The 24,318-nt window shown below is 41.6% G+C and overlaps 2 protein-coding genes across 3 annotated transcripts; one reads left to right on the plus strand and one right to left on the minus strand.

Moving 5' to 3' along the window:
- Nucleotides 1-171: 171 nt before the first annotated feature.
- On the plus strand, nt 172-8,994 carry LOC143918782 (uncharacterized). The gene is made up of 2 exons (XM_077440840.1): nt 172-589; nt 4,348-8,994. The coding sequence occupies exons 1-2, from the start codon at nt 534-536 to the stop codon at nt 8,264-8,266; spliced, it is 3,975 nt and encodes a 1,324-aa protein (XP_077296966.1). The 5' UTR covers nt 172-533; the 3' UTR covers nt 8,267-8,994.
- Nucleotides 8,911-22,895, minus strand: Sec24CD (COPII coat complex component secretory 24CD). 2 transcript variants are annotated; one of them, XM_077440841.1, is made up of 17 exons: nt 22,739-22,895; nt 20,675-21,858; nt 19,848-19,965; nt 19,683-19,768; nt 19,417-19,606; nt 19,140-19,249; nt 18,879-19,061; nt 18,609-18,794; nt 18,384-18,531; nt 17,307-17,467; nt 17,056-17,224; nt 16,908-16,981; nt 13,408-13,546; nt 13,122-13,316; nt 12,844-13,029; nt 11,204-11,397; nt 8,911-11,115 (listed from the first exon to the last, which is right to left on the minus strand). In XM_077440841.1, exons 2-17 carry the CDS (start codon nt 21,836-21,838, stop codon nt 10,978-10,980), a joined length of 3,441 nt encoding a protein of 1,146 aa, XP_077296967.1. In that variant the 5' UTR covers nt 21,839-21,858; nt 22,739-22,895; the 3' UTR covers nt 8,911-10,977. The 2 variants fall into 2 exon arrangements, with proteins under 2 accessions (XP_077296967.1, XP_077296968.1); XM_077440842.1 differs by having other exon boundaries at nt 9,396-11,115; nt 22,763-22,885.
- Nucleotides 22,896-24,318: the final 1,423 nt, after the last annotated feature.

A 24,318-nucleotide genomic window follows, 5' to 3' on the forward strand; every position in this document is an offset into this window, starting at 1 on the left:
TACTGACGAGAGCTCGAATACTAGATGTTCCGTGATCAAGATTTTAGCGATTTGTGCGAGATCGCTTTTTGCGGAATAATCAACGAACCGCAAAAAATATCTTCAAAAATGATTTTATGTCATAATGCTTGTCCGAGCCAACAAACCCACATGGCCGTGTTTTGGGCTCTTACGGGCGCGCACTCATTTTTACGAGGCGCGCTCATCTGTCAAACGAGACGCCCGCCATCCGCCGGCCGAGACGGTACTGGCGTAGCTGGTCTACCTTGCCTGACCAGCTGCAGCCAGCGTACTCATCCACAGCCCCCGCCATAGAGGGGCACAGGCGAGAGGCGCCGGCAAACTCCCCGGCTCGCCATTCTATGCGTCAATAAACGAGGATAACCCGAGCTGACTTGTCTAATTCCCCACCCCGCCCTGTTCCAGCACGTGCTCCAGAGCGAGCTGAACACACATAGAGACGACGACACACACACACAGCCACTGGTCACCCAGCATACACACACACATTACAGCTCCTGAAGCTATCGTTCATGGTCCTTCGAGTCGGGATGATCTACAGCGCTGGACTCTGTCGTCGGCATACCAGGTTGGTCGTCAGCCATTTTGTCTCTCCCGTTATTCCTTTGTGTTGGCTGTCCGCCATCTTGTAATCCCGCTTCCCTTTTGTTTAACGGCGTGGGTTTTTCCCCCCCCCCCCTTTTTGTTTAACGGCGTGGGTTTTTCCCCCCCTTTTGTTTCACGGCGCGGGTTTCCCCCCCCCGTGATATCATTTCACCCCTCACAGTTTCTCGAAGTCATGACGACTCAATTGCGACGTCGTCGTGGCGCCCGTCGGGGAAGGCTGACGAAGCTCACGAATCTGGTCGACCAATTACCGCCGAGCGTGACCCGACTCGAATATAAGCTCGAGGAGGCGCGCCAGCTGCGTCTCGATTTCTTGGACACGCAGTCCGAGTTAGAAGCGTTAGAGCTCAAAGAGGCGGAGGAGTCCGCGCTGACATGGGACGAATTTGAGGACGCCTATTTGGCATATACAGATGCAGTGCTGGACAAACTAGATGCCGCAAAGAGCATCACCTTGTCGGGAGGAACCTCCCCCCCCAAGCGACCTTTTCCCGGTCGATCAAACCGTCCGTCGCACTGTTGACCAACTCGCTACTCCCCCAGTGGACCAACCCATTCGTCTCCCGGCACTAGAACTGCCAACATTCGATGGGAAGCTCGAAGATTGGCCCCAGTTCTCCCAACGCTTCCAAGCCGCAATAGACGGCAGTAAAGTGGATTCAGTCCGCTTCCAATATCTTACTGCCAGTCTTACCGGTGAGGCCCGCAACATTCTCCGCGGCCTCGACTGTGCGGAAGGGGCCTTCACCACCGCTTGGTCCATTCTCGAGGACCGGTACAATAACAAGAGGTTGTTGGTCCAGAGACACGTCCAGGCATTGCTCAACGCTGAGCCTGTGGGCCATGACGTCGGTCAAGGGTTGCGGCGGCTGTTGGATGACATCACCATGCATACCCGCACCCTCGGGTCCATGGGCGTCCCCGTCGTCACATGGGACGACATCCTCGTATCTTCCTTGTCGTCCAAGCTGGACCGGTACACTGCCCGGCAATGGGACAAGCAATCGGTCAAGTACGAGGACTGGACATTCGACAAATTTCTCACGTTCCTCCGGTTTCAGTGCCAAGTGCAGATGAACGGCGAGGCCTTCGAGAGGATGCACCAGCCGCGTCCGTGCATACAGGCGGTTACCGGGACTTCCGCTCATCACGAGAGAGTCAAGGCAGTTTCCTGCCCTAAGTGTCGGGGTGAACATGTGCTCCACTCATGCTCCTCGTTCCGGGACCTGGCCCCACCAGAGCGAATCAGCCTGGTCCGAAGGGCAAACCTCTGCAGGAACTGCCTGCGTCCTGGCCACCAGACGACAGCTTGCAAGAGCCAAACTCGTTGCTCCCACTGTCGCAACCTACACCACACACTTTTGCACGCCGAGTTTACTCGGACTCCAAAACACTTCAACGCTGCTCCTGTCCCAAGGGCTGCAAGCGTCGCTAACGAAGCGCCACACGCGCCTAGCCTTCATTCCCTGCATTCAACCGTCAGGGCAGCAACAACCCCTCGCACCATTCTGTTATCCACAGTGGTGTTGTCTGCCCGTGGAGGCGATGGGCGTTGGCATAAGTGTCGAGCACTGCTCGACAGTGGGTCAGAGATGAACATCATCTCCAATGACCTGCGTCAGCGGTTGAACATCCAACCGCATGCATTGAATGCAAGCATGGTCGGGGTAGGCTGTAAGGAAACGCCAATCTCCCAGGGCGTAGTCTTGCACGTTGCTCCTCGGGGGTCGAGGAGCCATGCCAAAATAAAGGAGATGGAGTTTTTAGTGATCCCTAAGATCACGAACAATGTTCCATCCAGAGACCTGTCGGAATTACGGCTGGGGTTGCCCCAGCGTATTTACCTGGCTGACCCCACATTTGATTCGCCGGGGGCAGTCGACATGGTCCTCGGATGCTTGGCATTCCATCAGTCCCTTAAAGACGGTAGGAGGAATATTTCCATTCCGCCCTCACTCGCCAGCGAACGGGGCTCTACCATTCACCTGTTGAACACTTCGTTCGGCTGGGTTGTTAGTGGGGAACTGGGCTCAGTCCCAACAACCAACCGCTCCGGGAACTGCCATCAAAAAGCTTCTCGTGATCCGTCAGCGGACCGAAAAGTTCCGTTGCCAAAGCCTAGGGAACCCGCTTCTAAAAGAAGCCGCGGTAAACCCGCACCCGTTGTTCCTCATCTCATCCGACCTTCCCAACCCAACTCCAAAAACTCCTGGTCAATTCCTAGCTGGCGAACCACTGGTTGCTCAACAGCGGGAGGATCTGCTCAATCAGCCCGCAGCACGGGCGCTACTGCACCAGCATCTGCAGCAGCGGGCAGAGATGGTCACTGGAGGAGTGCGGCACACTCCTTCAACAGCAACACCAGGAAGGCAGCCCAACGAGTAGCTCGACTACCGACCGAGCGGCATGCAGAACATGGGGCGAGTCACGTTGGTGCTTCCTGGGCACGACGGCGTCGCACGAATTATCACCCTGTGCACTCAGAGGGGCATCACCGACAGGGCAGCTGGCGAGACGCTCGTTGGCCCCCTGACCAGCCGACTAGGCCTGGGTGCACTCACTGTTCTCCCGCCCCCATATAATTTTGTCTTTTGTGTTTTTTCTTGTTCTGTGTGAAACTTATAACAAAAATGTTTGTGCCAATGTAGTAGTGGTTTGCTTGTGGTGCGCTAATTGACGCTGTATCCATTAAGTTTGTTTTGTTTTCTTTTGGTTGCTAATGACACTTTACCCTTGTAGTAGTTGGTTTGGTTTTTTTGTCGATGTGCTATAATGCTTTTTTTTTGCACTTTTAACCATGGGGGCTGGCTTTAGTTCCTAAAGAAGATGTTTGTTACCACTGCTCTGTTTGTTTGTTGTCTGCTTTGTTATTATGTTAACTTTCTTGAAATATTGTGAATATTCCAACCCCGGGGAGTATGTCCGAGCCAACAAACCCACATGGCCGTGTTTTGGGCTCTTACGGGCGCGCACTCATTTTTACGAGGCGCGCTCATCTGTCAAACCAGACGCCCGCCATCCGCCGGACGAGACGCCCGCCATCCGCCGGCCGAGACGGTACTGGCGTAGCTGGTCTACCTTGCCTGACCAGTGACCAGCTGCAGCCAGCGTACTCATCCACAGCCCCCGCCATAGAGGGGCACAGGCGAGAGGCGCCGGCAAACTCCCCGGCTCGCCATTCTATTCGTCAATAAACGAGGATAACCCGAGCTGACTTGTCTAATTCCCCACCCCGCCCTGTTCCAGCACGTGCTCCAGAGCGAGCTGAACACACAGAGACGACGACACACACACACAGCCACTGGTCACCCAGCATACACACACACATTACAGCTCCTGAAGCTATCGTTCAAATGCAATAAAAATTCTCGCTTCCATAATATCGTAAAATTTATAACGCACGCCACTGGTAGATATTATAATGTATACAAATGTAGGCCAATTTTCTGTTCCCACCCAGTCAGTTTTGCGTCATATTTTCCGCGACTTGTTGCCGTTCAAAACAACTTCTTTTCTTCAAATTGGAATTAGAATTGGTAATCATTCAATCCAATTTTATATTTTTGGTCACTTCTTTCCATAAAAAGTGGCGTAATATTTGTTTATTCTGTTTAATTAAATTTTTATAACATTCCTTGACTAACACAATATTTCACTAACAATCAAATTAAGTCATTTATTAAAGAAATATGTATACTTTTTCAATGTGCGTATATTTAGATTTCAGTTAAACAACATCATGGACAGCGAAGGTTATGTGTCCGATCTCGAGTCGATTAGTCCTCCGAAACGCTTCATACGAAATGTATGGACAAATGATAATAGTAGAACAAACAAAACGAGCAAAAATGATACAAGCAATCGTCAAACTGAAACATTGGAAACGAGGAAGCTTTCAAGCGAAGATGGGAAGCATTACATTAAGGGAAAGTTGAAAAACAATGAATTGATCGAAATATTTTCCGGCCAATTCAGTATTGCTGGATTCAACGAAAACACATTCTATATCCGAAAACAAACTCCGGGATATTTATTAACAATGGACGAGGAGAATTTTATCGCCAGGGTGAAAATTTTCAACTTGGAAAAGTTTCGCATGCTGAATGTTTTCAAAGATGTCACTATCTTACGTGAATTTTTCATAAATGGAATTAAAGTGACTGAAATTATAAAAGATGGATTGTTGGACGAGCGAAATAAAAATTACGAAATCTTCATGAAGTGCATTAAAGATGTCACTAATAATATCGGCGATGACGTTAACTGCGCTGAAGATTGCTTACAAATTTATCTCGAGACCAAACAATCATCAGAGAATACTTCGGTTCTGCAAAGTATCTCCGACAATGAACACATTTCGAAAAATGTTAGAGATGTTGCAAGAAGGTTTTTACACTCGGAAGAATCGCTTCATGGAAGAAACAAAAAATTACCAAAAATTGAAAACACTTTTCAAATACACACATTTAATTTAGCTGCGGAATTGAAAGAAATGGTCTCTCAGGGCATGGGGCATCACAAGCAGATTTTATTCAAAGATTGTCCGTATACGATGATTCGTGATCTCCAAGATTTATCTATCCAACAGTCCCTCTATGTCTCGAAAGCTGATTTAAAACTGTTTTCAGACATCATATCGGTAACGAACGAACAATGTTTTGTGAATATATTGAATAACTGTCAACATTCTTTTATTCGAAGTGTAAAAGCTGTTACTTTTAACAGCTCTGTTAAAGAAGTTTCACCGTTGACGAGACCTATTTATTATTACCTTTTCAAAAGTTTGTTCGAACTCGTCGTGACGATCAGTGAAAAGACAAACTGTGCCGTAGAAGATGTTTTGAAATCAATTCAAACGAACAAATCTATATGTTGGAAGTCGCCGTGTTTTCTGCATACAGCTCTTGAGAGGCAAAGTAGCTTTATTTATCAACATATGTCGCATTTCAATCCGGGACCAAGGAAGAAGGAATACGAATACACCTTTAAATTTTTACAATTCAACAAAAGGAAAACAATATGGGATCATATGAAAAGTGTGTTTTCAAAGAATAACGACTCGGTGAATATGAAGGAAGAACGAAAGATATGGTTATGCATAGTCGATAATGTTATGTCCGGGGAAAATGATGAAAGTTATTTTGAAATATTTCTACCTCTGTTGGTGGATTTTGTGAATTTCGTTGGAATGTCGAAAGACGACACGTTCGAAGCATTCCGTGTGTTCACACACAACATCATCAATTTTATGGGGAATACGCATCCCTATTTAAAGAACAACAATTTGAAAGTAGACCAGGATATATTGATGAGGCAAATGGAGCATATTAAAAACGCAACTGGAGATTTACAATACGATAGGAAAGCGTTCGAAAGTTTCAGAAATATGATAGAAGAATACAATCAGTACTGGAGTAGGAGAGAAACTAAAATCGGCAGCATTGATAGCAAATTTGATTACGAACCACATAAATCAAGAATGAAAGCAATTTCCTCGAAGCTTCTTCAAGTTATAATGATGGCTCTCGATAAAACTGTAAATTCACATTCACTTGTTCAGTATTTTAGATCGTACAACGAATTTTTAGACGACTTTGACAACATAGCGTTTGATTGGTTTGTGAAAATAAATAAATCAACTAGTGTCAATGGCGATGTCATCGAGCTTGTGAAGAATAAATTGACTGCTGAAAATACATCATATAAAGTGAAAAAACCAAAAGACTTTGTAAAAACAGGGAACTATCCTCATTACATCATTGATATAATCGAAAAGTTGATACAAGATGCGATCGAACTGTTGAATAAAAAACAATGGGAAAACGGCAGCGAATTCAGTGACAATGAAAAATTATTGGCTACCGGATTGTTGTTTTCAGCTATTAGAAGTTCTTTTCTTTATTTTAAAGATCAACCAGATTATGTTTCATTTTCTTCATTTTATGAAGAAAGTACAAAGCCATTTAGTAACGTTGTACAAAAAAGCGATTCCTATAAAGATTTTGAGAAACGATTAGGTATAATTAAACAATCATTTTGGTATATAAGAAAGCAAGATGAAATCGATATAGACGAGGCCCTAAAACTGTTCCAAAAATTATCTTCAAACTCGTTATCGATCGAAGACTCTTTAAAAATCAAAACATGCTTCAAAAACTACTTGGAAGAGTACGAGAAATGCATGGGAGAATGTTCAACGAAGCAACAAAAAGATAAAATAAAATATATCGTCAATCTTTTAATCGGCTTCAAGACTGATTTGAAAATCGACCAGTGGACGTTGGAGTTCAAAAAATCAACACTGCTCCAAATCCTCGCTCACTTGGCCGCTCTGTGGTCCGTGCAAGTGTCGAAGGATATCGAGTGCACTCAAAAGTATTTAAAGCCGCATTGCATTCAAATATTGTGCATTTTGATGATGCTCAACGTCGGTAACATCGACACCACTACTGGAAAATGTCTCGCACACGTTCTGACTGGACAAGGAAAGTCTGTAATCCTTGGATTGCTCTCGTCGTTGTTGGCTGTCTTGGGAAATAAAGTGCGTGTTGTTTGCTACAGTGAATACCTCGCCAAGCGAGATGATAATGATTTCGCTCAATTTTTCGACGAATTAAAAATTAGGACTCGAGTGACTTACGGCACCTTCAGAGACATGGCCAACGAAGTGATCGCTCCATTCGTCAATAACACAAAATACTACTTGAGAAACTTGGTCGAAAAGAGAATTCTTCTCGGCACCAAAAATCTGCCGACTTTGAATAGACAAAATAGTATTGGCGATACTATTTTATTGATTGACGAAGTGGACGTTTTCTTTTCATCTGAATTCTATGGTAATACACACGGTTCGATTAATAGAATTGAAATGAAAGCTATTGCCGATATGCAGTGTGCAATATGGAAGATGGTGAAAGAAAATGACTATAAAAAGATTACTATAGTAGAAAAGATCGAGGAATATATTAAAAACGAAGTGTGTAAACCAAATGAGGACTATTTAACGTTTGAAGATTTTCGATGTAGACCTGATGAATATGAACTTTTAGTGAAATCTGACGGTAACGTAATTGAGAAGAAAATGTATACAAATCGATCACTTTTTAGTGAACATCTCGATAAGATGATCGATTGTGCGACAAAGGTTGCAAAAGGAAATGATACAAATTGGTATATAAACCAATACAAATTGAATGACAACGGAAATGTTTGTTATAGAAGGAATGACGGTATATACGCTGAAAATACTATCTGTGATTATTACAATGTATTCAATTATTTCCGATTAAAGATAACGGAATTCAATCCCAACGGTTATAATAATTATGGTTATTTGACCATATTTTGTGGCATGACTTCTTATGCGAATTTACCTCAAAAGTATTCGTACATTTTAGGCGTCAGTGGAACTTTGACATCGATGAATAACTTTGAAAAAGAAACTGTTCGAGAAATGTACAACATAAAGAAAACATTCAGCATGCCTTCATTCTTTGGCGATTGCAATTTGAAATTCGACAAGGGAGATGATTTTGTCGTCTTGGATTCAAAACAAACGTGGCGAGACAGAATACAGTCTAGGGCAAATTTTCACATTGGAAAAGAACGGTCGGTTTTAATATTGTTTGAAACCGATTGAAATAAATGCATTCAAAAACGAGCACGGGAGTAAATTCGATCGTTTAAACGTATTGACGAACAACACTGGTGCTGCAGAAGTGGAGCGACTGATCGAAGAAGCTGCCATTTCGAAGACCATAACTTTGGCAACGAGAGGCATGGGTCGCGGTGTCGACTACAAAACTAGCACTACTGTGGAAAAAAATGGTGGAGTTCACGTCATACAAACATTTTTTTCCTTAGACATTAAAGAAGAAACCCAAATTAAAGGTCGCACTGCTCGCAAAGATAACAAGGGCAGCTACGAGATGATCCTTTGTCGGGAGGCTCTGATTGAAGACAGCTTGGTTGAGAAAGACGATGATCAAAACAATACAATTTCCATTAATTATGACAGCCTGAATAAAGCTAGGCGAATCAAAATTGATAATCAAGGAACAAAAACGTTAGAATCAGTCAAAGCGGCCGAAAATGACCACAGGATAACAATGGAATTCTTAGATTCATTTTTCACCAAAGACCTGCAATCCGATGAATAAATCTACAATAGTGTAGTTAGAAAATGTGTTGAGGAAGTGTGGGAAAGGGAGAAGAGTGTATTGATAAAAAAAATTGTCTACATTTAATTTAATGTTGTAAATTGCAAGTGAGAGTCAAAATATGGACATAAAAATCGTTTATTCATTTATATTTAAATATAATAATAATCATTTCAATGCATAATCATAATACATACATGTTTCTCATATAAAAATGTCTTATTTACAAACATCGATTACTTGTTTTTTTTTGTCACTGTATGATTGCTTTGCAAATAAATAAATTGCCAATTCCAAACACACTCGAGTGCACTGTACAAAACTGCGGACGCGGTGTGAACGAGAATAGTAATAAAATAAAATCGTACGATATATAATGTAATGAAAAACAAAACAAAAACAATATACGACATGACAAACCATCCCAAAAACTCCATCACCCGATCGTCTACTATCAATCTGGCCGATATACTCTCAACAATTGCATCATATCATCATCACATGACCAATTCAAAAACTTACACTTTTTCAATATCGTCTAATTTAAGAATTTCAACTTCCAATAAAAATTAATGCCAGTGCGAAAACTATAATAAAATAAAATGCTTTAAAATAAATCAATACTCATAAAAAAATAATTATTTTTCTATCATATATATATATATATATATTATACATATTTTTCTACAGTAAATGTTAAAAATATATCATTTTATTAATACACGACTTGAGGAAAGGTTGCCAATTTAAGCTTAAAATAACCTCTACCATGAATTTGGAAACAATGCAAAATTGCATCAAGCCGAGACCTTCACGACAGCAACGCAGACCAGCTCCTAAAGTTGTAATTTTCTAATCATATAATCATATGCTTTCATCTAGGAGCAGGCCTGTAATTAAATCTCACTTCATAGCGATCTGCTTCAGCAGTGGTGAACCCATGGTATGCGACTTTAAAAATAACAGGTTTTATTAAAAAAAAAATTGCCTGCAGCGCACTATAAATACTGGCGTAAAATACTTCAATTTTAAAAACAGCTTTGTTTATATAAGGAAAGGAAGAAGACGGGGTAGACGGAGAGAAACTTTTTTGTTTTGCTAAAAAAAACTTTCTTGTTTGCAAAAAAAAGTTTTAGCATCAATTTTTTTTTAAATTTCAATATATACATATGTAGGGTTGGAATTGAACGAAACGCTGATGTATGGGCTATGGTTGAGAAAGGGTATGTTACGACTGATTGTGAGAAGGGGATGAAAAGGGGTAGAGATGTAACGGTTAGTCGCAGTTGGACCTGTGCTCCGCGCGGTCGGTCGCTAAACCTCCGCACGTGTTTGATTTTCACCTAAACCGCCACATCCCAACCGTGGTCCTGAACAGCGTCATCTGTCAGGAATCTCTACCACATACAATATGTAATTTTCAAAATAAGTATGACTGAAATATGTGCATACGATTTAAAGTCAATGTAACAAACAATAAAAAGAAAATGACTAGGAAATAGTAATGTGAGAAAATACATAAATAAATCGCCCAAATTGCCACTCACTGTGAATTTTATGGCAAAATGCTTATAAAATGGGTCTCCAGCAATAAGTAATGATTTAAATTCAACATTTTTAGTTACTCCGACTCCAAAAGGTTCACCATAGCTGATCAAGTTTTAAGTTTTTGCTTCAGAAATATATACATATTCAGATCAAAGAAGAATTTTCAGAATTATTTTGCATAAATTTTAGCCACATCATTCCACATGATTGCAATCACAGACACGAAATCAAATTACTTATCTACATACTGGAATGAAATTTTGAAGTAGCATCTTGATCCGATTGTAAAACGATACACCGAATACGAGGCTACATATAATACATTCGTTGAAACGTTAATTTTACATGAATACAAAACAAACTGTCGTCGGAGTCTCGATCTCACCAACAGGGGGGGGGGGGACGATCGTGTTAGGCATTAAATAAAAAATAAAAAATAAAATGCAATTCGCATGATATATATGTATATATATTAAATTTTTCATTAATTAGTATTGCTAAAATGCAATAATCAACGTATCGGTACTACATATTGGTACCCGTCCGAAGTTAGTGAAGAGCGTCGAGTTCCGCACGGTATCAATTTGATGACGGATATAAAATGCGAATACGTTGCGCGGCGAAGGATGCACCGTCAGATTCCCTAAAGCAGACCCCTTATTTCCTTGTGCACGTGGCAGAGGAAGTCCATGTAGGAAGATGCCCCGTTGCGTCCGTCGTCTTCCACCAAAAAGTGACGGAACACCATCTCGAGCTTGTCGTGCTGTCTGACCATCGTCAACTGCGACGCAAATCAAAATCATTTACACTATGAACAATTTAACGTGCATATACATTATAAAACTTATACATGGTACGAAAATAGTTACCCGCATCGCTCTTCTCCTTTCTTTTCTAATTGATTGTATTAAATCTCTCACTCTTTCGTTGAATTCGTTGGCTACGATCGGAACGTGGGTCTCTTCCGTGTTGACTTCGGCCACCGAATTCACACCGAAAAGATCTTTTATTATATCCGGAGGGGTCTGCAAGCCGATCCACATCATCATGTGCACGCTGTTTTCTGAAAGTAAAAAAAAAACAACAACAAATAAGAATAAATTTAATTTCATAAATAATTGTTTTCCTAATATTATACATCATTCTTTTTATCAATTTTACATTTTATTAAATAACTAGTGTTGTGCTCGTTGATTTCAGCGGGTGGCTTCGGAAAGGAATTGATACACAAATTAAAATAAAGTTATATCATATCTATATATGTATGTATATAAAATTGAATGTCTGTCTCGTATAGGCTAATATAAATGATAAGTAAAACCAAATAAATTATAATTTATGACAGTTGGATGATTTATTTAACCGTTGGCCCGCGGCCGTCTTCTATGGAAGCTTTGCGCGACAAGTCTGTAGCGCGGCTGTCTTCCATAGAATTTCTGAACGTTGCACGGGATTTTGAGCCTTATATGCGCCTATTTCAACTGTTTTAAGGTTCAAAATTGGTTGAATATATTACTGAGAGTTGAATGCCATCTATTCAATTTGCTTAAAATGAATATATACCAGTCAAAATTAGTTTTTTGTGGAACCATACTGAAACCTCGTTTATGTGACGTCACGTCTGTTGAACAATGGCGACGATACGACGAACTCAATTGTATGAAGAATGATTATTTGACAATTAAGCCAAAACTACGACATATATTATGTATTTTATTGTTGAAAATAATACTTTATGTGTTAATCAACATATGTGGTTACTTGAATAAATATTAAAATCTGTATTTAAGGTCGAAAACTCGATTGCCAAATTGGCGAAAAAGGTGCCGCCGCGTACAGGGCTTGTTCGCTATATTTATTGCCGCGGGCAAAGGGTTAAGGGTCAGGTTAGGTTAGGTTAAGTTAGGGTTGGCCCTATTCATTTAAGATTAGGTTGTTAGAGTCGGTATTTATTAATTTAGCAGACACACGAGAACCGAGACTGAAATGAACCTGGAGCGAGGGGCGAGGACGTCAATATTTGTTTATGAACGATGTTCAGGTTGTTAAAGCCGGGTCAAACACATATCTGAGAAAAAGTCAGTCCAAAACTCGGGAAGCCAGTAGCGTCAGCAAGTGAAAGAAAGCCAATTGAAAAACAAATTCGAAGTCCAGGAGAAAAGCGAGAAATCAAAACACCAGTGAACGTCAGATTTTATCAACGCGTGATCACTTCATCTGTCAGAATGCGTAAAACTGACCGTTTCATTTCAACAATTGATCATTCATTTCACAATCTTAATCATTTCGTTTTATACACTGATCATTTTGGTTTAATTACTGCTCATATAATTTAAATACTTATCATTCTATTTAATAACTGATCGCATAGCAACTGATCATTTATTATATGTATATTCACTGATCAATCCATTATTTTTACCTACCAAACGTTTTTTTTATACCGATCAAAATGTGAATTTTTTACTGATCGGTTAAATAGAGGCCGTGTATATTAGTATATATTTACCGAACAAAAATATCGAATCGTCTCTGAGCTTCTCGTTGGTGCACCGCAGGGGTTCGGCGAGCGCGCCCGACGCCAGCGGATTCAGACACAACAACCGAGGGTACAACATCACGACCGACGTGGAGACGTCGGCGCACAAGGCGGCCTGCATCGCCCAACTTCGATCGTCGCACGACATATCGGGACCTGAAAACCAACACGAAACAATCATCATCATCATCATCATCGTCGTGAGCGGAACCCTCCGTGGGAATCGATGCGACCGTCGAAGATCGAACCTCCGCTGAGAGCGTCGCTCCTGAGCAGACAGTTGGCGTACAGCGGCAGCAGCTTCATGCTCTCCGGTAATACTAATTGGCCGACGCTGGACGGAGTCGCGCAGTGTTTCCTATAGCACGCCAACGACTGCGCGCACCTGGCGATGATACCCTCCTTGATGCTCTTCGGAGAGTGCTCGCTCAGTCTCGTCACGGCTGAAAGAACGTCAGTACGTAAAGCAAACAGCGGACGATATATATTTATACACATATACACAATTGAGCGCAATCTTGGTCGTTGTCGAACCTTGCTTGGCGAGGAAGTTGATTATGGTGTCCAAGTCGCACGAGCGATACAAGTCCGCCATTTGAGTGGCGATTCCGAGCGCCAAGTTGCAAATTCTGAGCCGTCTTTGTCCCGTTGCGTGTGTGTATAGTAAAGCGACCTGAAACCAAAAGATGCATCTTTACATGTAGTTTTGCATGATGGAACTAAACCCACAAGAGTAATTTTTACAATGTCAAGTTAGCCAGCAGCATGACTTGGTGGTTGGACTTATGGGTTCAATCCCGTGAGTTGACCTCGATTGAAAAGAATTTATTCCGAGTATTACTGTAATGCTGCTGGTCGGAATTGGATATTTGCGACTCCAGCTCAGTTCCAGAAACGGTTCCTCGATTAAATTGGCTAAAAACCTTCATACCTACTGTGTCACCACTATTTGAGGATGATTAATATACAATGAAACTTATGTATAAGTTAAAATTCATACATGTCTCAGTTTTCAGTGTCTCGTAATTCAGCGACTTTTGTAACAAAATGTTGCATTGTTTGTAATTGGCCAGGAAGGCGCATTTGGGTTTACCTGTTAAGCCTTCCTGGTATATTAATATATATATATATATATATATATATATATATATATATAATAAAAAATAAAAATAAACTTATACAGGCGTACCTCAACTTTTGCACATTCGACTTTCGCACAATTCGCTATTTCGCACATTTTTAAAAAATCGTTTTTTGGTGATAATGCAAAAATGTTTGTTTGCATTCAATTGTTTCCCTCTCCTCCATTCCCTGTCGCACTATGAAATGCGTATGAACGAGCCCGTACTGTGAAAAGTGTTACATCCTGCACGGCATAATGATGGATGAAATGGAGAAATCTTTGTCTTATTGGATAAGTGACCAAAATCAAAAAACTTCAATAATTCAAGCTAGAGCTCTTAGTTTGCATAAGGATTGGAAGGATAGACTAAAAGAAGATTCTAACACGGTGTTTCATGCAAGTCACGGCTGGTTTTCAAATTTTAAAACAAGATATTCTTTACACAACATTAAATTCACTGGAGAATCAGCTGATGCGGATAAAGATGCTGCAAAAGACTTTATTTCTTCATTGTCCAAAATTATTGAAGATGGTGAATATTCCTCTAGTCAAATATTCAATGTAGATGAGACTGGTTTATTTTGGAAGAAGATGCCTAATCGTACATTCTTATCAAAGGAAGAATCAGTTGCCCCTGGTCATAAACCTTCTAAAAACCGATTGCTTCTTGGTGGAAATTTAGCTGGTGATTTAAAATTGATGCCAATGTTAATTTATCAAGCAGCAAATCCTAGAGCATTGAAAGGGAAAGATAAAAAATTGTTTCCTGTCATTTGGAAATCAAAAAAAAAAGCCTGGGTTACTGCTTTAATATTTAAAGATTGGTTCACTTCACATTTCGTACCAGCAGTAAAGCAATATTGTGAAGTTAATAATTTACCATTTCAAATATTATTAATCTTAGATAATGCTACAGGACACCCAAAATCTCTACAAAATTTATATCCAGAAATCAATGTTGTGTTTCTTCCCCCCAATACTACGTGTCTCATACAACCCATGGACCAAATAGTGATAGCTACGTTTAAACGATATTATATGAGGTCGATAATGAATCAGGCCATCAAGACAACTGACATGGAAGGTGGGCCCACATTAAAAGATTTCTGGAGGAATTATAACATATGGAACGCAATAAACAATATTGGAGACGCGTGGGCTGAAATAAAAGAGTCAACAATGAAAGGTTCATGGAGAAAACTATGCCCACAAATGATGGGTGATATAAATTTTGATGAAACTCCAGAAACTATCACACTTGAAATAGTTCACTTAATGAACGAACTTAACCTAGATGTTAACATTGAAGATATTAATGAGATGATTGAATCTCATTCTGAACCCATGACCAATGAATTTCTAATGGACCGGCAAGAGAACGAGAATGATATACATATTGAAAGTGAGGAAGAAGAACCAGAAGTAATCATTAATACCTTAACTATAAAAAAATATGAACGAAGCTTTTACGCATCTCGAAAAGTTTTTGAACATTATGGAAGACTGTGATCCCAATGGAGAACGAATATCTCAAGTACGTAGGGCTATTCATAAGAGTACTGTCTGTTACAGAACTCTCTATGAAGAAAAAAAAAATTGTCATATTCCAACTAACTCTTGACAAGTTCATTACGAGATTATAATTTGCCGTGCCTGAATGCGATCTTTTCCACCTAAGTGAGTGTAGATTATCGGATGTTATTTTAACATATGTATCTGGCAGCCTGCGCTCATCATTATTCTCTTAATTTGAATGTGATGTATGTGTGGAATCTTTATCTACTCTCTTCCATTTGGGCCTCGCTGTGATTTTTTTTTACTATTTTTCTTTTGCAGAATGTAAAACTAAGAATAGGATTTGAGTATTTTATTTACGTATTATTTTTCTTTTGTTTTTATTTTTTATTTTATCGTGTTTTTCTGCTTTTGCTTTTTTGCTTTTTATTTTGTGTTTACTTTTCTTTTTAATGTATATAAATAATTTTTATTTAATACATACATTTTTTGCTTTTTTTTTTACATCCCTCTACTTTCGAACATTTAACTTTCGCACACATTTTCAGGAACCAATTGTGTGCGAAAGTTGAGGTCCGCCTGTACCCTTAAGCAAACAGTTATTGTATATTGAAAATTTTAAAAAATGGCTAACGATTTTGATGAAACTACCCTCACTACCCTCTCTGGCCTTTAAATAAGTGGTGTTTTTTTTTTTGGTAAACGGATTATTGCGATCAATCGTTGCCACAAAAATCGCGAATATGGATGGGATATCTGGCACTCGAGTTCTCGTTAATACAATATTTCGCGTGGGTAGCTTTCGATTGAGGGAGTTTTTGGGTGTCAGATGTTCCGTGATCGAGATTTTAGTGACGTGCGCGATATCGCTTTTTGCGGAATAATCACCGAACCGTACTTGTATATTCAATTTATACTATACATAGTGCCATAACAGGTGCGAGTCACAGGAGGAGAAAACAAATCACGATTCCTCAGGTCCCTGAACTTACTAGGTGCATAAAACTTAAAATTCATTAAGAACCTGAGGATTGTGTACTAGCCCATTGAATAGGTTAAAAAAATGCTTTCCCAGAAATATAACACGACGAGACTCCAATGAGTTGAAGCTTAACGCCCCTAATAGGAACGCACGAGGATAGAGCCAAGGATATAATTTCATATAAAGATATCTGAGAAACCGTGTTTGGATTCTCTCAATCTTCGATGAATGAGTCATATGGGTAGGACTCCATATATTGTAGAATGCTACGTACTATTGATTCATAAAGAATTTTAAGCACCGACGCACTCTGGAAAGGTTTACTAACCCGTAAATATAACCAGCAGGATTACAATGCTAACATACAGAACGAATCAAACGTTTAAAATCAAAGATTGTATCGTTAAAACTCACTTGTATGTATACTCCGTCTTCACCAGTCAATTTATCGTCGTGCTTTATTTCGACGGCTATCGCTTTGTCGCAATCTAAAACATAGATACAGTAAAAAGAGGTGCATATTATATTAGATTTCCAACATTATAGAATTTGACATTTTTACCCAAAGTGGCGAGCTCGACATCTGTGGTGTTGGACATGAAGAAGTGACCGTAGAAATCGGTAGCTCGCACTCCAGTCGAGGTTCGCACTCTCATTACGGCGTCGTAAGCCGTCGGCCTCGACAATACTCGTGACAAGTCGTCGATAAACCTATCACCGTCTACATCAGCCTGGAAACAATAACAGCACCATTTGAACATCAGCCAGACATTTGAATAACAGAAATTTAATATAGAAAAAAAAGATAAACACCTGGAAATATGTATATTTGTGGAGGCTGCCGCCAGTGAGACGCGACAATTGTCCGAGAGTTGCCACATCAGCGTACGAACTGTTGAAAAGGAACATTTCAATTCCGCAGCCTGCACCGACGCATTCTTGAGCAACTTCGTTGTACGCCTTCGTTTGAGGATCTTACAAAAAAAAAATAGCACAAAATTGAATGACACCGTTTTAAAGTGATAATTCTGTTTCAACACGTCAGGCCAGTTCTATACGCTAAATCAGACTCAAAGCCTCGGTTGTACTCGACATATACACAAGTCGCTTGACGACGTAAGATGCGACACTAGGGCTTCCAAGCCAGTTTAAGCCGAAAAACAGGCTTTTTGACCATTTTTCAAAAAACCAAAAGCCGGCTTTTGGCTCAAATCAACTGGCTTTTTAAGGTTTTCTTTAATTAATGTTTTTTTTTCTTCAAAACTAACAATTATCAATTTCAAATTCCTATGAAAGATAAAAAAAAATGTGTATATCTAAACGATCTTGGGTAATAGGTGTAAATTTTTTTTTGAACAACAAAAAAAAGGTACAGCACTTGGCGGTTTCCAAGACGAAGACCAAGTCATAAACCAATAAAATGTTATTGAAGGAAATGGAAGCCCTTTAAATTTTGAGGCCACATACCTACTTTTTATTATGGTTTTAAAATGTTTGTGATGTGTCGTTTCTTTTCCGAAATTTGCAACGGTTTGACAAGCTTTTGGATTCTTAAGCTAAAACAGATGAGTAAAAATAGCTTATGGAAATATTTCAACATTGAGCGCATCTCAGCAGTGTTCTTAATATCTATTCACGATTTCACAATTGTAGTTTTTCTACGAGGTAACACACTGAAACCGGTGAAAGCCGGCCAACCGGCTTTTTCATTTGGGCGGTTTTTTGGAACCCCTAATGCGACACAGATACACCATACAAGGATTCGTCAATTGATCAGGATACGTAGTCAGCAGTCAGGTTCGAGTCTGAGCTTCCGTCTGTCTTCTAAGCTGACATCTTCACCTACATATTAAGGTCTAAAGACCCATATATACTTAGATAAATACTCACTCAATACACTTTTCTCTTTGTCGGTGCCGAGAAGTTTCCGATCGTCTCGATTGATGAGCTGTCCAGGAGCTTGCGCCGATGGCAGCGACGAGTGGAAAACGAGAAGCTTCCCGCAGCATTCGGACGCTTTGAGCGCTTCCAAGCCAGCCTGCATCATCAAACAACATAAATCGCCGCATTCAAACACACACACACACACCGAGAATATAAACAGACGATTCATACTTGTACGGCCGGAAGCAGAATGGTCTCCGTCTCTTTAGTCTCCTGGAACATTATCGGTATCTGCTGAGCGAGCGCGTCCAGCAAGTGATCGGCCTGACCGGGCTCGGCGAGCAGACCATGCGACAGCGGAACGAACACGTCTTGAATATCACCAACCACCATCATCTGCGGCTGTCCGAGATTTTTCTAAACATACCGACATATCTGATCTGAACGACGGATTCTCAATGTAATGTACGTGGATGCTTACATATGTATGAGGACGCTTACGTTGATATTGTAAAAGTGGATTGTTGAACTGTAGGTGATGAGGCCGACTCGAGGAGGGATCGGCAGGTTTGCTAGGAGCGAACGCAGCTGTCCGACCACTAAATTTACTAATCCGGAGCGAATCGCATTATAAGAGACGTCCACGACAAAGATCAAGGCAGGCGGAGTCGGCAATACGTTATTCTGCAAACGACACAAAAAGCACGTACAGATAAAATGTTAAACTTAGAGAGGGAAAATGATCGCCGAAAATGAAATTACCCGACAGTATTCTTTCGTAGCGACAATTTCATAACATCCGAGAGACATTTCAGGAGTGCTTTGTCCATAATGTTGTCCGTTATTGAGGTATTGCGTGTATTCCATAGGGACTGAAACATGACAAAATGCGATGACTTGCATGATCCAATTAGATCATATATCGTATGTTTTATTTTACGGGCTTCGAACTCCCGGAACGCGCAGTCAATAGCATCACGAACAGAGCTTTATAGAGAAATACTTTCCATCATTTTGAAGTGATCATAGGATTACCCACCTTCGGTCGTGGCTTTACAGAAGGCACATTGGAAATGACGACCGGCATCGACAAATCTCATCGCTGGACACATGTAAGCTTTGCAACGGCTGCACCGCACCGGTCCAGTGCCTGGCATTCCGGTCAACACGGAAAAGTCCAAGAGCGGTGGCGGCCTCTCATCAGCAACAGTCTCCGCCATTGGAGATAACTGAAACGGCAACATCGAGCATAAACCGAGTGACGCAACCTGAAAACAACCATCTGATCCATATGGCGGCACTCACCACAATGCAGAACGGTACGGCCGTTTGCTTCATCATGTCTGGCGTGGCGGGAACATTGTACATTGAGCTGCGGATGTAGCGAGGACCTGGAAAATACCACATATAGATTTTTGAAACAAAGAAAACCAGCATAGAACGCGACGATCGGAAAGTGAGTGAGCGTACTTGCGTTCCCTTGATCCATGACGGTGAAGTCCGTGGTGACCAACGGTGGTACTCGGCCCTTGGCATTGGTCGCAAACATGCCCCCATTTGAATTCTGATCTTCGGTCATGACTTGGATCTGCAATGTGAAAGTAGCAATGAAAGCAAACTACGTACGTTGAGAAAAAATACGTTGTATCTTAAAAAAAATGCATGTGCATTATTTTCGGCGCGTTATTAAACAATCTCGTATTGTGCATTGAATAAAATATTTTGGCATTATAAAGTGACCATTAAAATAGATTTTAGCATTGGGATGGATACAAAAAGTGGCATTATTAAGCAAGTTAAACATTTTTTGCCCGATAGACCAACGATTTGGACGAAATTTCTAAACACTTCTATTTGTCTTAAAAATTCCAATGAAATGGATCTCGGAAAAAACTCACTTAGGGGTTGAAATTACCCTCATTCAACCTCCATATAAACTAGCGCATCATTACCTTGACAACCAAAAGATACTAGTCAACAAATTACTATCGAATATAAATGAAATATTTGTATCTTACATTAGAACCATCGTTCAGTCTACATGTAGCGGGCGAAGCTTGCTCTTTCAGATATTGCACATATAAAATACAATTTGTTAAGTGCCATAACTATCAAATATAGATCTACCTTTGTATGTCTTCCGTGACGCAATCTTAGATTTTCATTTTAGTTTATTCTTGAACCAAAACTAAGCCGTTTAGTTCGGACAAGTTACATATTAATGGATACGTCATAGGCATAATTACGTTATTTTCTATCTAAAAAAGTTATCAGGTCTTAAAACGGAAGCAACATACGGGACTGGGCATCTGATCAGGGTTCAACTTCTTCGCCGTCTGCGGTTGATATCCGTACTGATTCTGCTGAGGGGGGTATCCCGGCTGGCTGGGATAGCCCGCCTGTTGCCCACCATAGCTCGCCTGCTGCCCAGGATACGGCATCTGCTGTCCCGGGAAGTTACCCGGCTGCGGCTGAAACCCAGTCTGCGGCTGAAGTCCAGGCTGCTGTTGCTGCTGCATCTGCGGCGGATACGCACCCGGCTGCTGCTGATATCCCGACACGGGCGGCGGCATCGGCCCTTTGCTCTGATACTGTTGGGCGTTCGCCATCGGCGGGACCATGCCCGGATGAGGCATAGAAACCATCGGCGGAATCTGTTGACCGGCTGCCGGCGGTAATGGAGGCATGCCTGGCTTGGGCGGAGACGGAACCTGATTAGGGAAGGTCGCTTGTTGGTTGGTAAAAGGCGGTATTTGATTCAGAGACATTTGATTCGGAAGCATTTGATTCGGAGGCATTTGATTCGGAGGCATTTGACTCTGAGGCATTTGACCTGGTGGGAATGGTCCTCGCTGTTGAGGAGGCGCTAGAGCAGTCGGAGGCGGCCCGAGTGAGCTCGGTTGACTGTGCGGTGGCATTGCGCTTTGAATCGGAGCCATTCCTAAATTTTCCTGTGGGGCAGAAGTTGGTGGAGCGCCGAAGTTAGACGGTGGCCTCTGAGGAGCACCGAGCGAATTGAAATCAGGCGAGTTCGGCTTTTGCGAATTGGGCATTAGAGGCGGTTGATTGGCCCCGCTCATATTTCCATAGTACTGTTGGGGTTGCTGTCCGGGAGTGAGCGGCTTCGGCGGAAATTGTGAGGGTGTGGGGAATTGCTTTGGCGGCATTTGACCCGGTGGGAATTGAGGTTGGGTTGGTCCGTTGGAGAATTGGCCGTTGGGTTGGGGGACAGGCGGCGTGTTGCCCAAGTTCAACGATTGCATCTTCTGGTTCATGCTCATGCCCGGCTGTTGGGGGAAGTTGGCCGACTGAGGCGCGTTCATGTTCGGATTCATGTACAGGTTGTTGTTGGTGCCGTTGTTGAGTGGGGGCATCATGCCCGGACCGGGGGGATATGGCAAGGGGCCCATCGCTGAATTATTATTTGGGGGCGGTTGCCCCGGTATAAACTGTGCATTCATGACAGTTTTATTTCAGTATCCTGAAAAAACAATAAAATAAATCAGTGATTCAAAATATATGACGTACATACATAGGTAGTAAAAATTAATTAAAATAGTTTTATGGGAAGGAAAAATAACAAAACCAATTACACACATGAGAGTTGAGAAATGGTGGTTGAAATTTGGTAACTTTGAAATAGTCGAAAAAATTTAAATTCCCTTAAATTTGAACCCTTTTCATCGCTGGGTTATTATCTTATTTATTAAGTATATTTTCATACAATAAAATATCCGGGATTGCAAAAATAATCCATTACATTGATTAAACCTAAAATAGTTGCGAGTGAAAAAGGTCAATGTAGGACTATTCAGTGTTTTCGATGAGATGTATGGAAATTTAATGATATAGGGGATGAAAATATTGTACAATAAAAAAATATTTAATACACCTCTCTGCATGTATTTATCAGCACAAAAACACGATTTCAATGTCGATGTTTAGAGTAATCGTTGTACAAGTGTAATACAAATTTTCGATTATCTTTTTCTTTCGACATATCAAGTTAATAATTTATACTTATGTATACTAACGGGTCGACTAAAACTTGTTCTCGTATGCGAAAAATATCAGTATAGTAAAGTAGTTTCATAATCAATATACACCGATTGAACGAGCTAAAAGTCAATTGAAAGTTCAACGACCAAACCCAATCTAATTGAAAAGTTTGAATTTGGCCGATTGGTTGAACGCAAGCAGCTGTTTGTGGTTCAATGATACGATCCACCAGATAAGCGAATAAACAAATGTAAACGTAAGAAATGTGGGGCACAAGAAAGAGTGATGTGTGATATCAGAGCGGGTGACGTGTGGTGTCGCGGGGGGGGCGGAGGCGGGAGGGGGCGCGCTCGGGGGCTCACGGGAGTCTCAAAGGAGGGGCGTACGCTCGGGGGGCGACGGCGGAGACTCCGGAGCGACGTTGACGGCGACAACGGCAGCAGCGGCGACAGCGGCTGCGGCCCCAACTGTCAGCGCCACGTATCCCAGACGTCGATGTTGCCACACGCGATCGCCGATGTGGAACTTGGCCGTAACCTCGACAACGTAGGCTCGCTTTCGATCTATTTTACGGTTTTTCACACTTTCATCGTTGGTTAGCGTGTGTAAATTTGCTTTATTTACACTACCAATACGGACCTTGATCTTAGTACCGCAATTTTGAGGATTTCGAACTGTCAATATTGTCGACGTCAGTATGCAGTTTAAGTTTATAGAGGACTAGTGTTATGCCCGTTAATTTCAAAGGGTGGTTACGAAAAGGAATTGAATAAAAATAAAGTTATATGTAGTATAATGTAAGGTAATGTTGCGTAGGAGTGGGTGGAGGATCCAAGTAAAAGGCCAAAGTCTTCTCACAGCATTTATTGGTGATTAAGAAGATACACACACTGGAAGTGCTCAGTCCAGAATGTCTTGATATCGCCTAATTATCGCCTTATAAGGGATAGATCTCTCAGGACATCTTCGACGTCTAATTTTTTTACCTATTGTTATGGTCACGTATTCGGATGTGCATTCTCACGACACTCAGACCCCCGGTATGGGTCACTTCTGAGAACTCCATGGGAATGCGACAGAGCACCGCTATCGCCGCATTCATTGTTTAGCCGACAGCACTTAGTTTGCCGATAATCCCCAAAACCAATTATAACGGTCACACGGTATCAGGTATGCGCCTCGGCTTAATCCGATGGCACTTGACCGGCGGCTCTTTACTAACCTCTTATTTTAGTATACGTAACAGTAATTTATAGGCACACGCGCACGTAATATTAATCGTAATAAAAGTAGCACATTATACACTTAGCAATCCAACCCGTTCGAAATGATGAACTCTCCGGGGTCTTCGCCTCCACGCCCCTGACACGTTCGGCGCGGCCGACGGTCAGGATCTCGATTACTCGGCTGTGATTGGTTCCCCATACTGGTTGATCATCCGTCACAAACATACAAACATATACATACATATTTAGTGACCGTCAGTTTTTATATATATTATTATTATTATATTCGTGTTTTGCTTCTCTGAGCCTTCAAACTGGATAATAGAAGAAAAGCCGCTGAAGTTAAAATACTCGCAATTAGGTTGAAAACAGGCTGTTGCAAAATTGGAGCTGGAGGGTTTTGAGGTGCCGTTCCGCGATTCGGTGCGATACCTCGGAATCCAGCTCGACCGAAAGCTCAGGTTCACGGAGCATGTGGAGCGGGCATCCGCCAGGGCGGACGTGACGGCCTCTCAGTTAGCCCGCCTCATGAAAAATGTGGGTGGACCTGGAGTGTTAGGAGGAAACTCCTGAGCTCGGTGGTCTACTCCATACTCTTATACGGCGCTCCCGTCTGGTGTGACTCCCTTAAAGTGGAGCGCACTAGGCGGAAAATGGCTGGAGTGCAGACGGAGCGCTCTGAGGGTCGTTTCGGCGTACCGCACGGTATCGGAAGA

Source organism: Arctopsyche grandis, chromosome 11 (assembly GCF_051622035.1).
Source record: "Arctopsyche grandis isolate Sample6627 chromosome 11, ASM5162203v2, whole genome shotgun sequence".
Taxonomy (NCBI): Eukaryota; Metazoa; Arthropoda; class Insecta; order Trichoptera; family Hydropsychidae; genus Arctopsyche; species Arctopsyche grandis.